General features: G+C 40.1%; 2 protein-coding genes across 3 annotated transcripts; one reads left to right on the top strand and one right to left on the bottom strand.

Annotated features, from left to right (window-relative positions):
* Positions 1-6,517: 6,517 nt before the first annotated feature.
* scyl1 (SCY1-like, kinase-like 1) lies at positions 6,518-14,844 on the top strand. Of its 2 annotated transcripts, none has more exons than XM_057348791.1 (18): positions 6,518-6,698; positions 7,426-7,566; positions 7,824-7,946; positions 8,055-8,272; positions 8,472-8,562; positions 10,139-10,294; positions 10,376-10,534; positions 10,791-10,898; positions 11,000-11,113; positions 11,208-11,363; positions 11,455-11,643; positions 11,760-11,835; positions 11,963-12,157; positions 12,420-12,547; positions 12,664-12,744; positions 12,830-13,171; positions 13,316-13,394; positions 13,525-14,844. In XM_057348791.1, the coding sequence occupies exons 1-18, from the start codon at positions 6,591-6,593 to the stop codon at positions 13,647-13,649; spliced, it is 2,589 nt and encodes an 862-aa protein (XP_057204774.1). In that variant the 5' UTR covers positions 6,518-6,590; the 3' UTR covers positions 13,650-14,844. The 2 variants fall into 2 exon arrangements, with proteins under 2 accessions (XP_057204774.1, XP_057204775.1); XM_057348792.1 differs by lacking the exon at positions 6,518-6,698 and adding an exon at positions 6,751-7,018.
* Positions 14,845-15,244: 400 nt separating this feature from the next.
* Positions 15,245-18,053, bottom strand: LOC130563348 (phospholipase A and acyltransferase 3-like). The gene is made up of 5 exons (XM_057348793.1): positions 17,289-18,053; positions 17,013-17,068; positions 16,493-16,601; positions 16,137-16,405; positions 15,245-15,935 (listed from the first exon to the last, which is right to left on the bottom strand). The coding sequence occupies exons 2-5, from the start codon at positions 17,025-17,027 to the stop codon at positions 15,816-15,818; spliced, it is 513 nt and encodes a 170-aa protein (XP_057204776.1). The 5' UTR covers positions 17,028-17,068; positions 17,289-18,053; the 3' UTR covers positions 15,245-15,815.
* Positions 18,054-18,949: the final 896 nt, after the last annotated feature.

Raw genomic sequence — 18,949 nt, 5'->3', positions numbered from 1 at the left:
TTTCATAAATCTGAAGCATTTCATAAATCCAAAGAATGTTAACAGTTCTACGATGACGCAACTAAGCAATCACTTATGGACTGAGTCATATTACGTAACCATTCGACATGGCAGCATAGCCTATTTGTGTTTTTATGTTCTAAAAGTATTTCCGAAGATCAAGTCTGGAGGAAAGGGAAAATGGACTGAGTTTAATTTATCCAGTGAAGATCTATTGCTTAGATGTATCTACGGATGGAAGAAATCTACAGAAGAGGGCGAGGACCAGAGGGGAACCAGGGTGATTCGTAGCCGTGCAGGACCAGAGGGGAACCAGGGTGATTCATAGCCGTGCAGGACCAGAGGGAAACCAGGGTGATTCAGAGCCGTGCAGGACCAGAGGGAAACCGGGGTGATTCAGAGCCGTGCAGGACCAGAGGGAAACCAGGGTGATTCAGAGCCGTGCAGGACCAGAGGGAAACCGGGGTGATTCAGAGCCGTGCAGGACCAGAGGGAAACCAGGGTGATTCAGAGCCGTGCAGGACCAGAGGGAAACCAGGGCGATTCAGAGCTGTGCAGGACCAGAGGGGAACCGGGGTGATTCAGAGCTGTGCAGGACCAGGGAGGATCAGAGGGCACAGAACAGGGTGCAGAGGCAAGCTGAGAAGAAAAGCATTTTCCAAAGGGGAGCGAGATCCACAAGGCAGAGTAGCGTCAGAGCATCTTTCGCCACCAGGGGGAGCTCAGCTGGTCTAGATCAGAGCAAGCCGAAGATGGGTGTCCAGGAGCAGAGAAAGAGGGCTCACAAGCAGGGTATCAGGGGTCTTCATCATAGCATCTTAAGTCAGGAGGAAGCATTTGGTTTGTATGGGTAGAGGTATTCTGTGCAATTTTGAAAGTAAACGATTTCAGCAGTGTAACTTAAGAACACATTTGCTCGCGAAGCTCTGTTCTTTCCTTTTCAGGCGTGGTGAGTGACTATGTTTGAAATTCCGATGTGTCATCTGTCCTGTTGTTGGCCAAGTCTGATTGCCACTGTGATGAATGCTGTTAGTGTGCCGTGGAGATGATCGTCCTTATGCAACCACGCCCCCACCGCATTTCGGCTGTTGGCTCTTGGAAAAGTCGTCTTCGTATCCGCTTTAAATCCATTAGGTCTGTCCTGAGGAGCGATCCACGTATGACGGGTATTTCTGCGTTGATGTTCCCCTGCGTCCCTACATGAAACCGCCACATCTACTTCCACATCCGCTGCGTCAGTCCAACGTTTGGTGCCAGGGCAGCTACTTGCTGTCTGCCGGTAAAATTTTGGCGAGATTATGCATGACCTTTTAAAAAAGAGCAACTGTTCCTATTTTAAGTAAATGCATTGTTCTATGTAGCAAAATGTTAACAGTAATTTCAATATTATCTAATGTAATATTGTTGATGCAACGCATACTATAGCGATTTGCAAAATCTGTAATATAATTGCATAGTGTCTGGTTATTTGGGTTGGGGAGGGGCAAACACGTTTCTCGAGTTCTCTTTCCCACAGGCCCAGGTCACGTTAAAGGTGATAGAACCAAAGGGATTCCAAGCTGTTGTGTGGACCCTTTAGAGTGAAATTGTTGACCGCTCTGAACAGAGTCATGTAAAGCTACAAGGAAAGCCTTTGCTTTGATGGGATTTAGGAAGGTACCTCGTTGGATTTGTATTAACGTTCTTTTTGGAATTGTTTAACACATACTCCGTTTTATTTTTCTTCAATATTGAATGTCGGGGTTGTCATGGGCAGTAGGGGTGGGCTGGGGGCAGTTAACCCAAATCTTTTCCTAGACTTTGCAGCTTGTGAAAGCAGCTTTAAAGTTGACAATGGCTTGAATATTGCTGTATGGGGGAAGAAACCACCAATATGTCAGCCAGTGGAAGAGTGGCCCTGTTGCAAGCTTTCCATGGCAGCTAGACCAGCAATTACATCTTTGGTAACATGGCATGGAATCAAAAGCTTCAAGTTACTGTAACGCATCATCGTGGCATAATGTTGTCTCCATATTGAATAGTATGTTGATATTGGTTGTATGGATATTGTCCTTGGGGTTTGTGGATCTGGGGGGATTTTTAATTGTGACTCTTACAGATTAACCAAACCCTCAAAGAACAGGGCTGGTGGTCCAACCAATATCTGCTCCCCCTCTCCCCCACTTACGGAGCAAAGCTACTTCAATTAAGGCCCAGGCGCTTTTAACATTTTCTAATGGCAAGTAATGGGTATTCATGTAAATGGCTCTCATTTGCTTTTGTCTGTCATTGTGTTGTACTTAAATACAATTTTATAGCTAAGTTTATTAGCAGTAATTGTATTAGCTGCTCATTGTTTGGTTAATTGTATTGGGAAAGGGATGTGTGTAGGCTTTTTTCCTCCCTTTTGCATTTTTCAGTGTGCCGTGTCCCTGAATGCTTTCAACTGAAGATGTCATCCTAACATTTGTATGTAAAGATTTGTTTTCGCATCAATCAACTTCAGCCTCTTTTGGTCACGTAAGGTCACTAAACAAGCCCATTTGTTGCTAACGTTTTTCATTAAAAGTCTGTTGTAAGCTGCTGGATGAGCACTGCCATTACAAATTAGATGTAATTTGTATTGAGTGTACGTTCTGTATGTGTTGACATTTTAAGTTAATAAATGCATAGCCTATTGTGATTGAAATATTTTGGTATGCATTTGTTTCTTTTGGTATGTGTGGGGCTTTCGTGGGTATTTCTTTATGCTTTTTCAGGTGTGAATGTTAAGCTTGGTGCTTTTTGTAAAGCTTGGATCCCAGGGCTTGAGGTCAACTCTTTTCAAGGTCGTGAGGCATTTAAGTCCAGTCCTACTGCTGTGCACGGTTCAAAGGAGGAAAGGCAAACTATACAAATTTTAAAGTGATGATGCGTTAATGCATAAAACCAATTTAAAGAACACATCTTAGATTTTTGCTTTGACCATAGTTTGTTGTACTGGGGTTGGGTGTAGGGGTCTTGCTTTTTGCCACTTTTGATCTTGCAGAATCTTACAAAGCCGTGTGAAGAGTACCACCTATCAGAAGAAGTTAAGCACTGAAATCCCTGGGTCGACCGAACGCTTCGTCAGGCAGGAGAGTTGGTTGTAGTAAAACTACATGTATTTAAAGTTTGAGAGCCCAGTCACTATACCCTGCACAACTGTGCAGGGTGCGTAAAGTTGCTTTACAAATGTATAGCAAGCGTCTCTTCAGCTGTTGCACAACTGTGCTCCAGAGTCTAAATTTAGAGTGGCTGGGAAAAGCTGTGCAACTGCACTGCTTTATTTGGAATGTACAACTATAAATATCTGGAAAAAGATGTCTGGGTGGGAGGGGCTTTCATTTTCTCTCTTCTGCAGAAATCACATCCGTCAGCTGTGGTGAAAGTATGTGATGTTCGTCCTGTGGAGTCTGTAGTAACCAGGTGTCTTAACCTTTAAGCCTAATTATAGTTTCATCCATGAAACGTCAATAACATCAATCACCAACGCTTCAGAAGCTACTCTTATTTTATGCCTTCATGCACTTAAAGTTTCTCTGCATTTCCTAACCCTTTAGTTGAGTCATACAGTTGGTATTGCTGTCGGTGTGGTGGAAGTGTTTGTGTGTAGAAGCTCTTTGTTTCAGATCACTCGTCTGTCCCCTGCCGCCTCAACTGCATCTGAATGCAAAGCTGTCTGTGAGAGCAGTTACCTGGTGAATGTCTTCACTTGAATGAATGGCTGTCCGAATCCCCCTTCCGCGCGCTTGAGAGCTTTGTCCAAACCCCGGAAGCAACTTCCTGTTTGTCTGCGCGTCTTTTCTGTTTTGTTTCCCCCAATTCTTCAATTTTTAGGTCGTTTTCACTTAGAGCAAATTTGTCTTGTCATCTGGGAGATGCCTAACCACCTAATGGAACACTGGGAAAATCCAGTCGCTCTGATCAACCCTCAGGCTTATTTTGCTGCTAATTGAGCATCCCTCTGCTGCTATCTGCTATGAGTTAAGTACATATAGTTGATCTCGATCTTCTGTATGGATAGAAGCCGTACTGCTCTAAATATGCATGTACATAACCCTTGCACTAAAATTTGAAAATCCATTGTTAGCATTACAATATCAGTGTTTGGAATTTGGAAGCTTTGGGAAGGGGTGGGGCAACACTTTCTCTTTTTTTCAGGTATGCCGTTGTGATTTCTTCTAAAATTGAGCCATAACGTGGGAGTGGACGGATGTGCTTGCGTCAAAGCAATTCGAAGTAACTCCTTTTTGCATTTGCGAGAGGTCTTTAATTGCATTGGGATGGGGAGGGGGATTGGGGGCTTGTAAACTTCTCTCTTTCTCATTGCAGCTGTAGACTTACTAAACCTTTGTATTCTGAATTTAGAAGATTTGGTGCAAAGCCTAACTTGCTTGAGATAAGTCGACATTCTTTAAAAAGCTCATGGGAATAGTATTTGGGGTGGGGCCAGAAAACCTTGCGAGCTTCTGTGTAGTTACAGGACAAGTGATTTGCAACGATGACCATTTTCGTACTGCTGTGTTCGTGGGATTTCGAGACGTGGATGATTGTGTTGTGGTAAAAGAGATTTTCACATTTTGGTCATCATTTTATTGGGGGGGGTCTAACTCTTCTCTTTGTGTTTCAGCTTTTAAATGGGGCGTGTCTCATCTGAACACAAGCACAGCCTTTATCAAGACCTTGCTGGTCAGAAATGTGTAAACATTTGAAACTTGTTTTGAGATCTTAATTACTTTATCAATGCTATTTATGGCTGTTTAAAGAGATTGTCTGGGTTTGGGGGGAAACCTGCAGTCTTCTGTCTAGTTTCAGGCTGGTGAAGATGAGCCATTCAAGAGTATTGTAGAGCAGCAGGTTTGGGGTTTTTCTTTTCCTGAGGGAACAATCTTAGACTGTTTCTTCAGGTTTTGCTTTTAACCTCATAACAAAAAAAGCAAAAGACTCTGGTGATGGCACTCCTGATTTCTTGGGACGGGGTTCGATTCCCTGCGGTGTCTTTGCATTTGGAGAACCTCTGCTCAAATAATACTCAATCATAAATGACTGAAAACAAATATGTACTGGTTAACTTTTCAGACTGTTAAAAATGGATGGATGATGTGTACTGTATACTGTTGTGTTTTATGCTTGAAATAAAGAAAATCCTGTGATTGCAGGGTATTCCAGTTTGATCTAAATACCAAGCAGCAGTTCATTTTAATATTGTGTAGGTGTGCAGTACCCTGGGGAAACTAGTATTTAATCAACCATTGTTTGACGTGTTGAACTATGCACTACATGAAAACTGTTTTAAACATTTTCGTTTTTATAGATTATAAATTTGTAGTTGGCATCACAAGTGACAACTATAATTGAATACATGGTTTTGTTTATATATAGAAGGCAAAAAAATAGAGACTTAAAATTTGGGTTCACTAGTGTGTGTAACGTGAATTAAAAATCTTTAATACACTTTCCAGTTATTTTGTTTTGTGTATTTGGTGACCATTTCTAATAGAAGAAATCGACGTTTGTGTCAAATATGGACTTTTCTAGGTTGTTTTTTAAAAATTAAGTAGCTAGTATGATTGATACATTATTTCTTTCTCTATGGATCACTTGATAAATTCTTGTTATACCAGTCATGGCAATTATATTCTTACCAAATATAAAGTAGTCCACAATGTCATGTCTGAAATGCATTGGATTTTCTTATGGTTTTAATGATTATCACAAGTTTCTAACTGTGAGCTTTGTAGGGTCGGACATGGTGTTATTACCTAAAGTTGTAATAGACCTGTATTCTGCTTTGAAACATTTAACTCCGAAAAACAAAACTGTTTTCACAATTCAAATTACAAACAAAGGGAGGATTGAAGATACACATGAAGAAAATTGGCAAATATCTTACAAAACACGACGCTTAAAGGGGTAGTTCAAACTAAAATGTAAATTCATTAAATAACCCTCAAATCTTTCAAGAATAACATATTAATTGAACATGATTGTTAGGGTCTCAGGATATGATTTTATTCATTGCTTTAAAAGGAATGAGAGCTTAAGTTAAAAGAAAATATAATTCAGAATAACACTGTTGAATAAATGTATGATTATATATAAGTAAATTATAAAAGCCTTGATAATGTTTAACTGCTTATGCACTCTTATCCAGTAACACCACAAAACTACATACCTCTTTGTCTTAAGACATTTTTATGCCCGATTTCACAGACAAGGATTAAGGCTAGTCCCAGTCTAAAATGAATGCGTGACCTGAATATATGTTGCCCAGAAATATATTGAAATATATCAGTGCCGTTGTTTTGTCTCGAAATGCACACCAGCAATGTATTCTAATGCGTTTTTATAAAAGCGACATAAATATCTTAATTCAACTAAAGCATAGTCCTGGTTTAAACTAAACCATGTCTGTGAAACCGGGCTTTAGGGTAGTAATCGCAACGGTTTTCCCACATTAGTATTCTGTGAAGAGTAATCTGCCACGAGTCCTCACTGGCAGGTGGATGGTCCATCGAAAAGCAGTTGCGCCCTCTAGCGGATCGCTGTCCGACCAACAGCAACACTGTGGGCAAGATTGACGGGGAAGGATGTGGTCCTTTTTCTCTCGGGATCCTATCAAAGACTTTAACTATGAAATTTTACCAGAAAACCAAGAAAAGTCAGGCATCTGGACCCTTAGTCGGGGCAGGCGCAAGGTAAAAATCAAACATATTAACATAAAATAGACATATCATCGAAGCAGGCCTCTAAAGCCACGGGCTAAAGTTTAGCTGCGTTTCGCTTAGCATTGCGCAATAGCGGCCAGTACAGCGAAGCTGACGCGGGCTTAAAACTCGTGTTTCTTTTAAATGTTATACGTTTTTTTACTTTCGGGGTAGTACCTCTGGGGACGTAACGTTACTGTTTAGACTATAAACGCCTGTATTGCCGAGGACTATGTATTTTTGTCATCTTTCCTCAAGGATAGCCACGTAATGTTGTTGATGTGGCCACGTCAACATATAACTGCAGTCATGTAAGAATGTGTTGAATTAAATCAGTCGTTGGCCTTTATTTGCTTCTTTGTGTCTGTCATTGTATGTTCTATCAGTTGTCATCACTCATGTATTTATATGTAACTTAATGGCTGAGAAAAGCTGCGGATGTTATTGTTTACTGTATCCATATAGGCCATGTTGACAGGAGTCTATTATTATCATTTACAAAGATTACTGACAGGTATCAATAATTGTATCTGATTATCATTTATAAAGATTACAGACAGGTTTCATATTGACAGGTCAAGCAAAAGATAACAAAACCAAATTATTCGTTTATTTTTAAGACTAGTTAGTCAATAAGAAAATTCCAAATATATTTGCACTACATGTTTCATATGGGGGAATTATAACTTAACCTAACTTCTATGGTTTTTTTGTTCAGACTACCGGTGAACCAGTATCAGTCTTCATGTATGATGTGTCCCAGGGAACAGGGGAGCAGACACAATTGGCTAAGGCAGCTTTCAAACGCACAAAAACACTCAGACATCCCAATATCCTATCCTACGTAGATGGGTTGGAGGTGAGGACCCCTGTATTGTCATATTGATGAAGTGAAAGTGTTAAGTATAGTGTGATGGTGAAACAAGGCCTTCTTTCATTTGCTCTCATTTCCTCTTGATCATTCAGGTTGAGGTGAGCTTAAAGCATAACCCACAGTTTTAGTAGGCTCCTGTTCGAAGACACATACAAGAACATAAGTTACAGTGTCACATTTCGTTCTTATCTTACTAATAATAACTAATAATGGCAAAAATGGCTTTTCTTTTCTGACATCAGACAGAGAAGAGCTTATACATCGTCACAGAACCGGTGACCCCTCTGACTGCACACCTAAAGGTACAGGCAGAGAAAGGTGGCACTAGAGACTTAGAGGTTTCATGGGGCCTTCACCAAATTGTGGTAAGATATGGACAGAAATACATAATCACTTTTACACAATGTGTTCATTTAATCATACATTGTTTTAGTCTAAAATAATATATTTTGTTTTCACTTCTCCTCCATCAGAAAGCCCTGAGCTTCTTGGTGAATGACTGTCACCTCCTTCACAATAACTTGGGCATGTGGGCCATTTTTGTGGACCGTGCCGGTGAATGGAAACTTGGAGGGTTGGATCATGTCACCTCTGACCAGGGAGACTCCACCTTACCACCGCCTAAAGTGATCAACCCAGATTTGGAGAAATACGACCCTCCTGAGACCCCCGGCAGTGGAGGAGAAAAGTGGTAACAGATATTTTGGCAGAAAAACATGTTGTTGAAATCTAGTCTTTGGTATTTATTTTCACTCTACTTATTTAATCTAGTATTAGTTTGATAAGTGAAATCTGTCCTATGTAGTGTATGTAAATTATTTTAGTTTCTGCTGAAGACCTAAAATATCTGTTTATTTGATGAATCTATAAATATGTTGATTTTTTTGCAGGACAGGGGATCTGTGGCGTCTTGGTTGTCTCATTTGGGAAGTATTTAATGGACCTTTACCACGTGCATCCTCATTACGATCACTCGGCAAGGTACCAAATCATTTTAAAACTTTGTAAAGTATTTGAATTCTGTATGTTTTTTTACAACAGATACAGTGAGGGAAATAAGTATTTGATCCCCTGCTGATTTGGTAAGTTTGCCTGCTTACAAAGAAATAAAGGGTCTATAATTTTTATGGTGGGTTTATTTTAACTGATAGAGACAGAATATTAAAAAAATGTTATATGAAGGTTATAAATTGATTGAATTTCAGTCAGTGAAATAAGTATTTGATCCCCGAGAAAAAATAACTTTGTACTTTGTGGAGAAACCCTTGTTGGCAAGCACAGAGGTCAGACATTTCTGATAGTTGGTCACCAGGTTTGCACATGTGTCCGGATACATTTAGTCCACTCCTCTGTCAATCTTTAAGGTTTCTTGGCTGTCGCTCAGCAAATTGGAGTTTTAGCCTCCTTCACAGATGTTCTATAGGGCTAGGGTCTAGAGACTAGGACATTTAATGTGCTTCTACTTAAGCCACTCTTTGGTTGTCTTGACTAGATCTTAACTAGATCTTCAGTGATCTAGTTAAGGGGAGGAGGTTCTCGTCCAAGATTTTATGGTACATGGCCCGTCCCTCAGCCCCTCAATGCGGTGAAGTCATCCTGTATACCTGTAGCAGAGAAAAAGCCCTAAAGCAGAATGTTTCCAACACTGTGCTTCTCTGTAGACATGATGTTCTTGGGCTCATAGTCAGCATTTCTCTCACTCCAAAAACAGTCAATTTTGGTCTCACAGCAGTGCCAGCACTTTCGCCAAAGCCTTTTCTGAATCATCTTGATGTTCATTGTCAAACTTCAGACGAGCCAGGCGGGCCTTCTTGGGCAGGAGGACCTTGCGGGTGCTTCAGGATTTCAATCTATTGCAGCATAGCGTGTTACCAATGTTTTGCTTGCTAACTGTGTTCCCAACTGTCTTGAAATCATTAACAAGCTTCTTCTGTGTAGTTCTGGGCTGATCTTTTACTTTTCTCATGATCATCTTTACCCCATTGGGGAAATTTTGCAGGGAGCTCCAGATCAAGGGCATTTGATAGTTATTTTGTATTTCTTCTATTTCCAAATAATCACACCAACAGTTGTCTCCTCACAAGCTTCTGTCTGTAGCCTAGTCAAGGTTTGTGCAGGTCTACAATCTTGTCCCTGACATCGTTTAAAACCTATTTGGACCATGGTGGTGGAGAGGTTGAAATGGAAGATTCTGTTGGCAGGCATCTTTTATATACATAACAAGCTGACTTAGGAGTACTTTCTTAAAGTGACAGGACTAATCTGTGGTCCATATAGGCACATAACCAATCTGTGGAGCCAGAATTCTTGCTAGTTGGTAGGGGATCAAATACTTATTTCACTGACTGAAATGCAAATCAATTTATAACCTTTATATAACATTTTTACCCATGATTTTTTAATATTCTGTCTCTATCAGTTAAAATAAACCTACCATAAAAATGATAGACCCTTCATTTCTTTGTAAGCAGGCAAACTTACAAAATCAGCAGGGGATCAAATACTTATTTCCCTCACTGTACATACTATAAGGTTCATTTTGAGAAACATCTTACAGATTCCAAAGCAGTTAGTCCCGCATTACTGTGAGTTGGTGGGAGCAAACCCTAAGATTCGTCCCAACCCTGCGAAATTCCTGCTGAACTGCAGATCTCCAGGAGGCTTCATGAACAACAGCTTTGTGGAGAGCTGTCTGTTTCTGGAAGAGATACAGGTATTTAAGATTTGTTTGTTTTACGTTTGTCTTGTTGAACCTGGTCAGTCAAATGAGACACTAACATGCTTGTGTGTGTAGATAAAAGAGCCTGCAGAGAAGCAGCAGTTCTTCCAGGACCTGAGCGAGAATCTCGACTCTTTCCCTGAGGATTTTTGCAAGCACAAAGTGTTGCCTCAGCTCCTCACAGCCTTCGAGTTTGGCAATGCTGGTGCTGTAGTCCTCACGCCACTTTTTAAGGTACCAAACTTTTCAGATTTTGTATTTTGTTCATAGCAACACTTAAAACACTTGACCGATTACTACTGACTTCTATTTCTTTTCTACTCTTTCTATCCTTAAAAAACAACAACTTCTACTTCTATTGTTTACCTCATTTGTAAATCGCTTTGTATAAAAGCGTCTGCCAAATGACTAAACGTAAATGTAAAATGTGAGTTGGGCTGTTATTTTTTTCTGCTGTTACTGCAGTATAGTTGTATGTTTTGTGTGTTAGGTGGGTAAGTATTTGTCAGCTGAAGAGTACCAGCAGAAAATCATCCCAGTCATAGTAAAGATGTTCTCATCTACTGATCGAGCGATGAGGATACGACTTCTACAACAGGTATAAACAAGCAGCCTTTGTTTAACTTAAATTCCTCCTTACATTATGCACAATCTTAGCATTATCTCTGCTTTTATTGCTTGTCTTCTTATGACTATCAGATGGAACAGTTTATCCAGTACTTGAATGAAGCAGCAGTAAACTCCCAGATCTTTCCGCATGTGGTACATGGTTTCACAGACACAAACCCTGCCATTCGAGAGCAGACTGTGAAGGTATGTGTAAGTTCCATTTGTAATGGAAGTGTATCAACAATTGTTTTGTTTTTCATGGATGTGGATACTATTTGTCTTTTCATCGTTCCTGCAGTCCATGCTCCTGTTGGCCCCTAAACTGAATGAGACCAATTTAAACCAGGAGTTGATGCGTCACTTTGCACGACTCCAGGCTCGGGATGACCAGGGACCCATCCGCTGCAACACCACTGTTTGCCTGGGCAAAATCGCCCCCTACCTCAATGCTGGGGTAACTAGTCCCATAATCCTTTGTTTTTTACATCCATGACGTTTGGCTTCTCTTAATAACAGCCCTGTGTCTCTTACATCTACTTTTTTAGATGCGGCAGCGTGTTTTAATCTCCGCATTCTCACGTGCAACTAAAGACCCGTTTCCTGCCTCACGCGCAGCTGGTGTGCTCGGGTTCGCTGCCACCCATCAGTACTATAGTGTGACTGAGAACGCTGCTCGCATTCTTCCCACACTTTGCACACTGACTGTAGATCCAGATAAAAACGTCAGAGATCAGGTATATAAAAATAGAGTTGATACACTATTGTCTATTATACAAAGTATTTTAGAGTTACGCGGTTGGGTGTGTTATCTGTTGTTGTTTACATTCCTGATGTGCTTTTGTTTCTGTAGGCATTCAAAGCCATAAAAAGTTTCCTTAGTAAGCTGGAGACCGTTTCAGAAGACCCTACTAAACTAGTTGAATTAGGTATGATGATTATTAGCACAGGTTTTATAATCATAGATGACTGAGAAGGTTGTGGAAAATTCGTGGAAATGTATTGGTCTGGAAACCTGTGAATGCATCAATATTTTATTCCATTGTTTCCCCTCAGAGAAGGATGTGACTGCTTCAGCACAGACAGGAGGGTCTGCTGCCACGTGGGCAGGGTGGGCCGTAACAGGCGTCTCGTCCCTCACCTCCAAACTTATACGTAATGCTCCGGCTGGTTCGGAGGCACCACCTGCTGAAAACAGCCAAGCCCCACAACCTACAGTCGGACCAGTAACAACAAATACTGCAAGCATAGGTGTGAAGCAAGAGTATGTTAACTATAAAGGAAATGGAATAAAGATAACCAGAAACTATTCAAAGGGAGACAGAACAATATGACAACCATTTGGCACAGAACCAAGATATATCCATTAATGCAAATCATACCTTACCTCAGTTTCCATAGTGATACCTTAACCTACCAAACATAATGCAAAGCAGTATTATATAAGACTAGAAAAAGAATGAGATCAAAAGGGACAAGTTGTTATCTCATCAGCTTCCTCCTATCCTTTAAGGTCCAGAGTTGAAAACACAGCCTGACAGTGCGTGTGGTACACATGCCATCCCATCAGAGACGTCAAATGAGGAGACTGCAGAGCCTGAAGGAGATCGATGGGAGGATGAGGATTGGGGAAGTCTTGAGGTGAACAAGGGTTATTCAAATTGTTGGGAATCTGTAGTGTTTTTAAGAGCTCAATCTTTTTATATTGTGGGAAGGAAGCTGAAATTTAAATACTGAAATGTTCTGTTTTCCCACAGGACCCTGAGAAAGTTCAGACGGACCCAGACGATTGGCATTCTGATTGGTCGGCCATGTCCTCAACACAGAAGAAAAGCAATGTAGGTCATTTGCATGAGTGTAACTTCTGATTTGCTGTCTTTGTCAATCTGCTAAAATAGTTTACCGTACTCTTTAACTCTATAGGTTGGTCGGAAGTCCTCTCAGGCGGTGAAGAAGCAGAGTTCTGATTGGAGCTCTGGCTGGGATGCCGATGACAGCTGGTCCAATGAGAAAGATGCTGATGGTCAGGGTCAAAGTTCACCTGGTGATGAGGGCTGGGGTAACGATTGGGAGGAAGATGGGGGTCTGGCTGATAGTTTCACCCCAACTCCACGAAATAAAGCCGCATCCTCAAACGTCGTTCCAAAGAGTGGACAGGAAGGGCTACGACTGGCCAGCGATTATAATTGGGATGTAGGAAAATCAACAACATCTGATCTGTTGTCCGGTGTGTCACAAAGGACAAATAACACGGCTGCTACTATGGTAAGAGAGATTGATACACTGGGAAGACTAAATCAAAACCAGATGCTCTGTTCCAGATCATTTGTGCTCAGTTAACCCCCTGTCTGTCATGGAATAACAAGGGAATGAATGTGTTAATATATAAGGTATGTGTTTTTGTCATAGAAGTCTGATGGCTGGGAAGCAGACACTACAGGGGACTGGGGAACTGAGGAAAACTGGGAGTCATTGGATGGAGATCAGGGTCAGTATTCACTTTGCTGTTCAAACCAAGTTTTTACAAACTGCTGATTTTTTACAATGAGGATATTTGAACATTTTCAGTTAGAGAAAACGGAGGTATTAAATACTCTTCTGTTCGATTTGGTCCTCAGGTTTAAGTAAAGCAGAATTAGCAAAGAAAAAGCGAGAAGAAAGAAGGAAGGAGTTAGAGGCCAAACGGGCAGAACGCAAAGCAGCTAAGGGTCCTCTCAAACTTGGCGCACGCAAGCTGGACTGAGTTTTAAATGTAAACACTGAAGGCGCATTATAATCCGAGCTCTGATCAGTCATGAACTATTTGAAGAGACTCCAGTCAGTGTGAGATTTTAAAGAAACATTCCGGGATGAGAGGAGGAACCTCAAAGCTGTCTGACCTTTTGGCAGAAGGGTGTTCATCTGCCACGTCTGCTAAGCAACTGCTTACACACCAGAAGCTATAATATTCCCTTATTTCCAGTACCATGTTTTTATTAATATGTAAAATAATATCATAAGTTTACTGAGTGAGCATGAACTCACGTTTAAGAAAGATAATAAGTGTCAAAGCAAGATTTAAAAACTATAATCCTAGACATCTGTGTATGTATTCTGTTTATACATTTTCATACAGTTTTTTTCTTGCGATGAATGTGGACTTTAAGGACTTAGTGGATGACACAAGAAACATGTCTCTCCACACTTTGACTGTCAGAAATCTAGTCATGTTTAAACACAGACAGGTGTTTTCAAAACAGTGGAATCACGGGACAAAGGTTATATTACAGCTTATGCGAGGTTTTTGATTTCATCACATGTCAATGTTCTTATTTTTGGTTTGTGCCTTCATTTTTCGTCTTGATTGGCAGGACTGCGTACAATAAACAAATCAATAGATGTTTTTTTTAAGATAAGGAGATCTGGTGCAATATTTTAACATGGAATTTTCATGTACCATATACACAGTAAATCTTATTTAATATGTACAATAATAAAGAGAAACAGTCTCTTTTGGAAGGTACTGTACAGAATCTTGGATGCTCCGTTGATAAGCATTTACACTGCGTCCTGCTAATGGCAGCAAATTTATCAAACGCAATGCTGCTTTTTTTCTCATGGATGATTAGCAAAAGCATGTCATCTGCATTATCAGTATGCATGAAAATGTAACTAGAAACTTTCATGTCATTGCACTCATATTTCAACATGAAGTTGGGGGAATTGTGCAGCAGCAAGGTTGTTTAATGAATATAAAGGTATGTTTTTAGGCAAATACAAAGTTTACAACTCTTGGTTTGTGATGGACATTGAGCTCAAATAATCATAAATGTAAATTATATTGTTATAACATTAAGTAGGATAATGTGTTGTACACAATCTTGTACTGTTGAAAGAATTTAATCTAGCAAATGGTAACAAAGGTCTCAGTGAACTTTTGTAATATAGACCAGCAACACTCCAATTTCACCTCTAAAAATACATAAAAGAATGTATACGTAATTCTTGAAAGTAAGCTTCAAATGGTACATTCAGACATGATGGCATCACACACCACACTTGTCTAATTTTCTAATTGTGTGTATGTGATGTCTGGGATGTATTGAATATGGTCATGCTTGCTCAAATACTGTCTCCTGAGGAAGGACCTGTCTCCTACTGTTTTGCTATTGCAAGAAATTGTAACAAAGGTTTTATGGAACTGTGTAATACAGTTCAACATCGTTGTGCTGTTGCAAAATAACTACACCCCCTGGCATTTCTTGTGGTTAAATTGCACCCTGGTGGTACAGAATTACAAACAAAACAAAAAAAACCTCACTCAGACATGTCAGTATATCAACACCACAAAGGGGTTTTATTACAAGAATTTCCCTGCTGTCCTGTAGCTTGAGCGTTGCGTTAGCTGCTTAAAGTCGTGGATTCAATCCAGGGAACGCACACTAATACGTGTACATGACTGAATGCATGTAAGTCGCTTTGGATAAAAGCATCTGTCAAATACATACATGTAATGTTAATGTAATAAAAATAATGATACATGTAAAACATTGTACATGCTTAATAACACTCAATGGCACAAAAACTGAGACACAGCAGTTTTGGGATGCACATTTGGTCAAATGTTAAACCATATTTGAATATACAGGTATTAACATGATCTAAAAAGTTAGAAAACAGATAAAAGTGTAGTATTAAAACATTTCACCCATTAGAGATTTATCAGTGAAATACATTAATGTATATCTCATTTTATTTGCTTGTAAATCTATTACATTTTGTGAATATTTTCTTTTGTGCTTATAAAACTAGGCCCAAGTTATTGCATAAACGTTTGAAATGTTTGGGTATTCTATCAAATACATTTACGGATTAATTTACAGACATTACATTTAAGGCAATGTGCTTTGAGTACTTTATTTCCCAGTGTTTATTTGGTCTGCTTCTCTTTGTCTTTTGAACCAAAAAGGGCTGCAGCAATAGCACAAACTCCAATGCCAACCATTGCAGCAACACCGACTCCAACACCAATCTCCACTGCTTTTCTCACCTGTCAAAAGAGAAAATATGTGAATATCAATGTGTGATAAATTAAGTGCTCCTAAAGCAGCTATACCAAACTAATGTGATTTAATCCTAATCATCAAGTAATGTCAATATTTTACCAAAACAGCTCAATAATTCAGATTTTATAAAAAATATAAGACCACTATAACTGACTAATATACATATTTACAACCAGCTTCTTTACCTGGCGGGACTCTGGCTTTCCATATCTCAGCTCTGTGACAAAGTGCTCACAATTCCCTCTGACCACACAATATGGAAGTTGATTTCCCACAAGGCTCTCTGCCTCCCTTATGATAGCTCTAATAGGGCGAGGCTCATAAGTGTCATCCAGAAGGTTGTTGATACGGTACTCGTCTGAGCCTACAACATCCCAGATTTCTTCCTTCTTCACTATGGCTCTGTCACACACGACTGACATCATACTGTATGCCCCAGCGTTGGCATGCTCAGCTATACATGTAAAGGGAAATTATTTTAAAAATAGCCTAAGCCATTATGTTCTATAATGTAATGTATTACTATTATCAAATTACTCACAGGGTGGGGCCAGGTGAATCACAAAACCATCCCCAACATAGATAACCCAGTGCTGGTATCCACCCCTGAAGATTTCAATGAGGTCTCCTGGTTCTGGCTTCTCATCATACTAGGACAAAATAATATCAGGTGTCATGTTTAGTTACAATTGATTGAGGAATAGTAAACGCCGTCTGACTTGTCGACGCTGTTATGGCAGCTAACGTTTAACAGAAGAAGAGACAGAAAGTAAAAGTGTTGCGGCTGTCCTCTAAAAAGACATTGTAAGCAAAGACATCCGCTGGTTTCATATGCTGTTTCCTCTCATTTTGTTTGTCTTTGTCTTTTTATTGTTTCATTCTCTCTTTTTTGTTGCCGAAACTAGTCTTTGAAGTTGAACCTTAAATCAAAATCACAACATTGTACAATAGTAACAAACCCTCAAAGTAGAAACAACGCCAAACTATTCGTCTCCTTCTTATTTGTAATTTTATTTGATCTTAATTCTTCAAATTCTTTTCAGGGCAGTATATACATTTACCTTAGTCGGTGCCATAGCAACCTTATCAAGCTGCTCTTCTGGTTTTGTCACTAATCCTATGACAAACACAGAATAAAAGACATCCGTTTTTTTCTGTTTCTATTGTATTACTTTGTTTGTCCAAGCATACACAAAACAAAACACAGCGTTGTATTTGTCAGGCTTTGAGCGAGATCGATCATTTTCAGCAAACACGTAACAGTTACGATTTTATCATATTTGAATAAGCTTATCGAGTAAAAATTATCGATAAAATAAATAATGGAAGATACTTACAATCTTGCGAATTTGAGAGATATTACCATCCGCGAACCTGTTTTCACAGTAAATAACATCAGAGTTGAAGAATCAGCTGACAGATTTATCAAGAGGAACGACCGACCAATCAGCGTGCAGAGAGCAAAATCGCTTGGTCTCATTGGTGAAAGCCCTTAAAGCGCTCTTATTGTTTTTCTACTACAAATGTGTTTATCTTTATATGACGGTTTACCATAAATATACACTACGACATGTACATTTGCTGTAAATCTTCGCACAAAGCATATTAAATCATGACAGGCTTGTAAACAAACATTTAGCTTAGTGAAAATGAATGCACATCTTGCATTCAGCCTTATGTTGAAGATAAAAAAGAGGAAGAACCTTAAAGCTGTCTGACCAGTTGACAGCTGCAAACACACCAGCAATAATGCTATTCCCTTACTCTGTTTACCGAATCATGATTTCTTAATGTAAAATAACTGAATGGATGTGAACTCACTTGACTGCAAAAGATAAGTGAAAGTGAAGTGACCTATTAGTCAGATATGGTGACCCATACCCGAAATGTGACCTCTGCATTTAACCCATCCAGAGAGTAGTGAACACACGCACAGCAAGTGGTGAACACACGTACACCCGGAGCAGTGGGCAGCTATCACTGCAGCGCCCGGGGAGCAAGTAGGGGTAAGGTGCCTTGCTCAAGGGCACCTCATACCCGCCGGCCCTGAGAATCGATCCGGAGTGTCGAAGTCTGTTCCCCCTATGTTTCCTCAGCGTTGTTCCTCATAGCGCCCGCTACGCAAACAGCGTGTAGAGGGCGGGCGCGTGCACGTTCCACTGGTGATTTTCAATTACCATACACATAACTAACCATTTTACAATGTATTTAAATTCATCCTTATTTATTTAAACGTATTTTATATTGCTTTTCAACATTTTGCGTTGTTCTACAAAATACATTTTAAAACAAACTGAACAGACCAAAGAATGGCTAGAAGTCATACAAAACAGGAAATGTGAATATATATATATAATTCATGGTATGAGAATATCTGGTATTTTCAACAAATAATTGAAAATCACCAGTGGAACGTGCACGCGCCCGCCCTCTACACGCTGTTTGCGTAGCGGGCGCTATGAGGAACAACTCTAATAGGAGGAAACATAGGGGGAACAGACTTCGACAAAACACCTCCGGCAACCTTCTGGTCACGAGTCCGACTCTCTAACCGTTAGGCCACGACTGCCCCCTTAATTAATAAATGCTTGCGGAAGGTGTGTAGGCCATTAACATCTAAAATTCCTTGAAAACACAGGATGCGCCGCTTTCTCACCATCTCCCTTTGCTCACACTCGTTATTTAAGTTATATTCGCTGAAGACAGAGAGCCGCGACTCCAGATACACGGACAGTATGAAATGCGTGCATCATCCGCGCTCGTGGCGCTTGCTTGCGCATCCAGTGTCAAAGCACAAATACGCGTCCACCAACGAACAAGTGACATTTTTATGTCATATGAATAAGCTGTTTTTAAGTGTAATGCACCGCAACAGTCAAGTGACCTCCAAATGACAGTTACGCCACTGCATGCGCGAGTAGTGAACACTGTGATTGCGTGTGATCACTGACCACCGACATTAGAAACACTGAAGAGCGATCACGCGCATCGCGCATCA

Source organism: Triplophysa rosa, linkage group LG13 (genome assembly GCF_024868665.1).
Source record: "Triplophysa rosa linkage group LG13, Trosa_1v2, whole genome shotgun sequence".
Lineage (NCBI taxonomy): Eukaryota > Metazoa > Chordata > Actinopteri > Cypriniformes > Nemacheilidae > Triplophysa > Triplophysa rosa.
The sequence above is the reverse complement of the archived record's forward strand: the minus strand, read 5'-3'. Positions and strand labels throughout refer to the sequence as shown.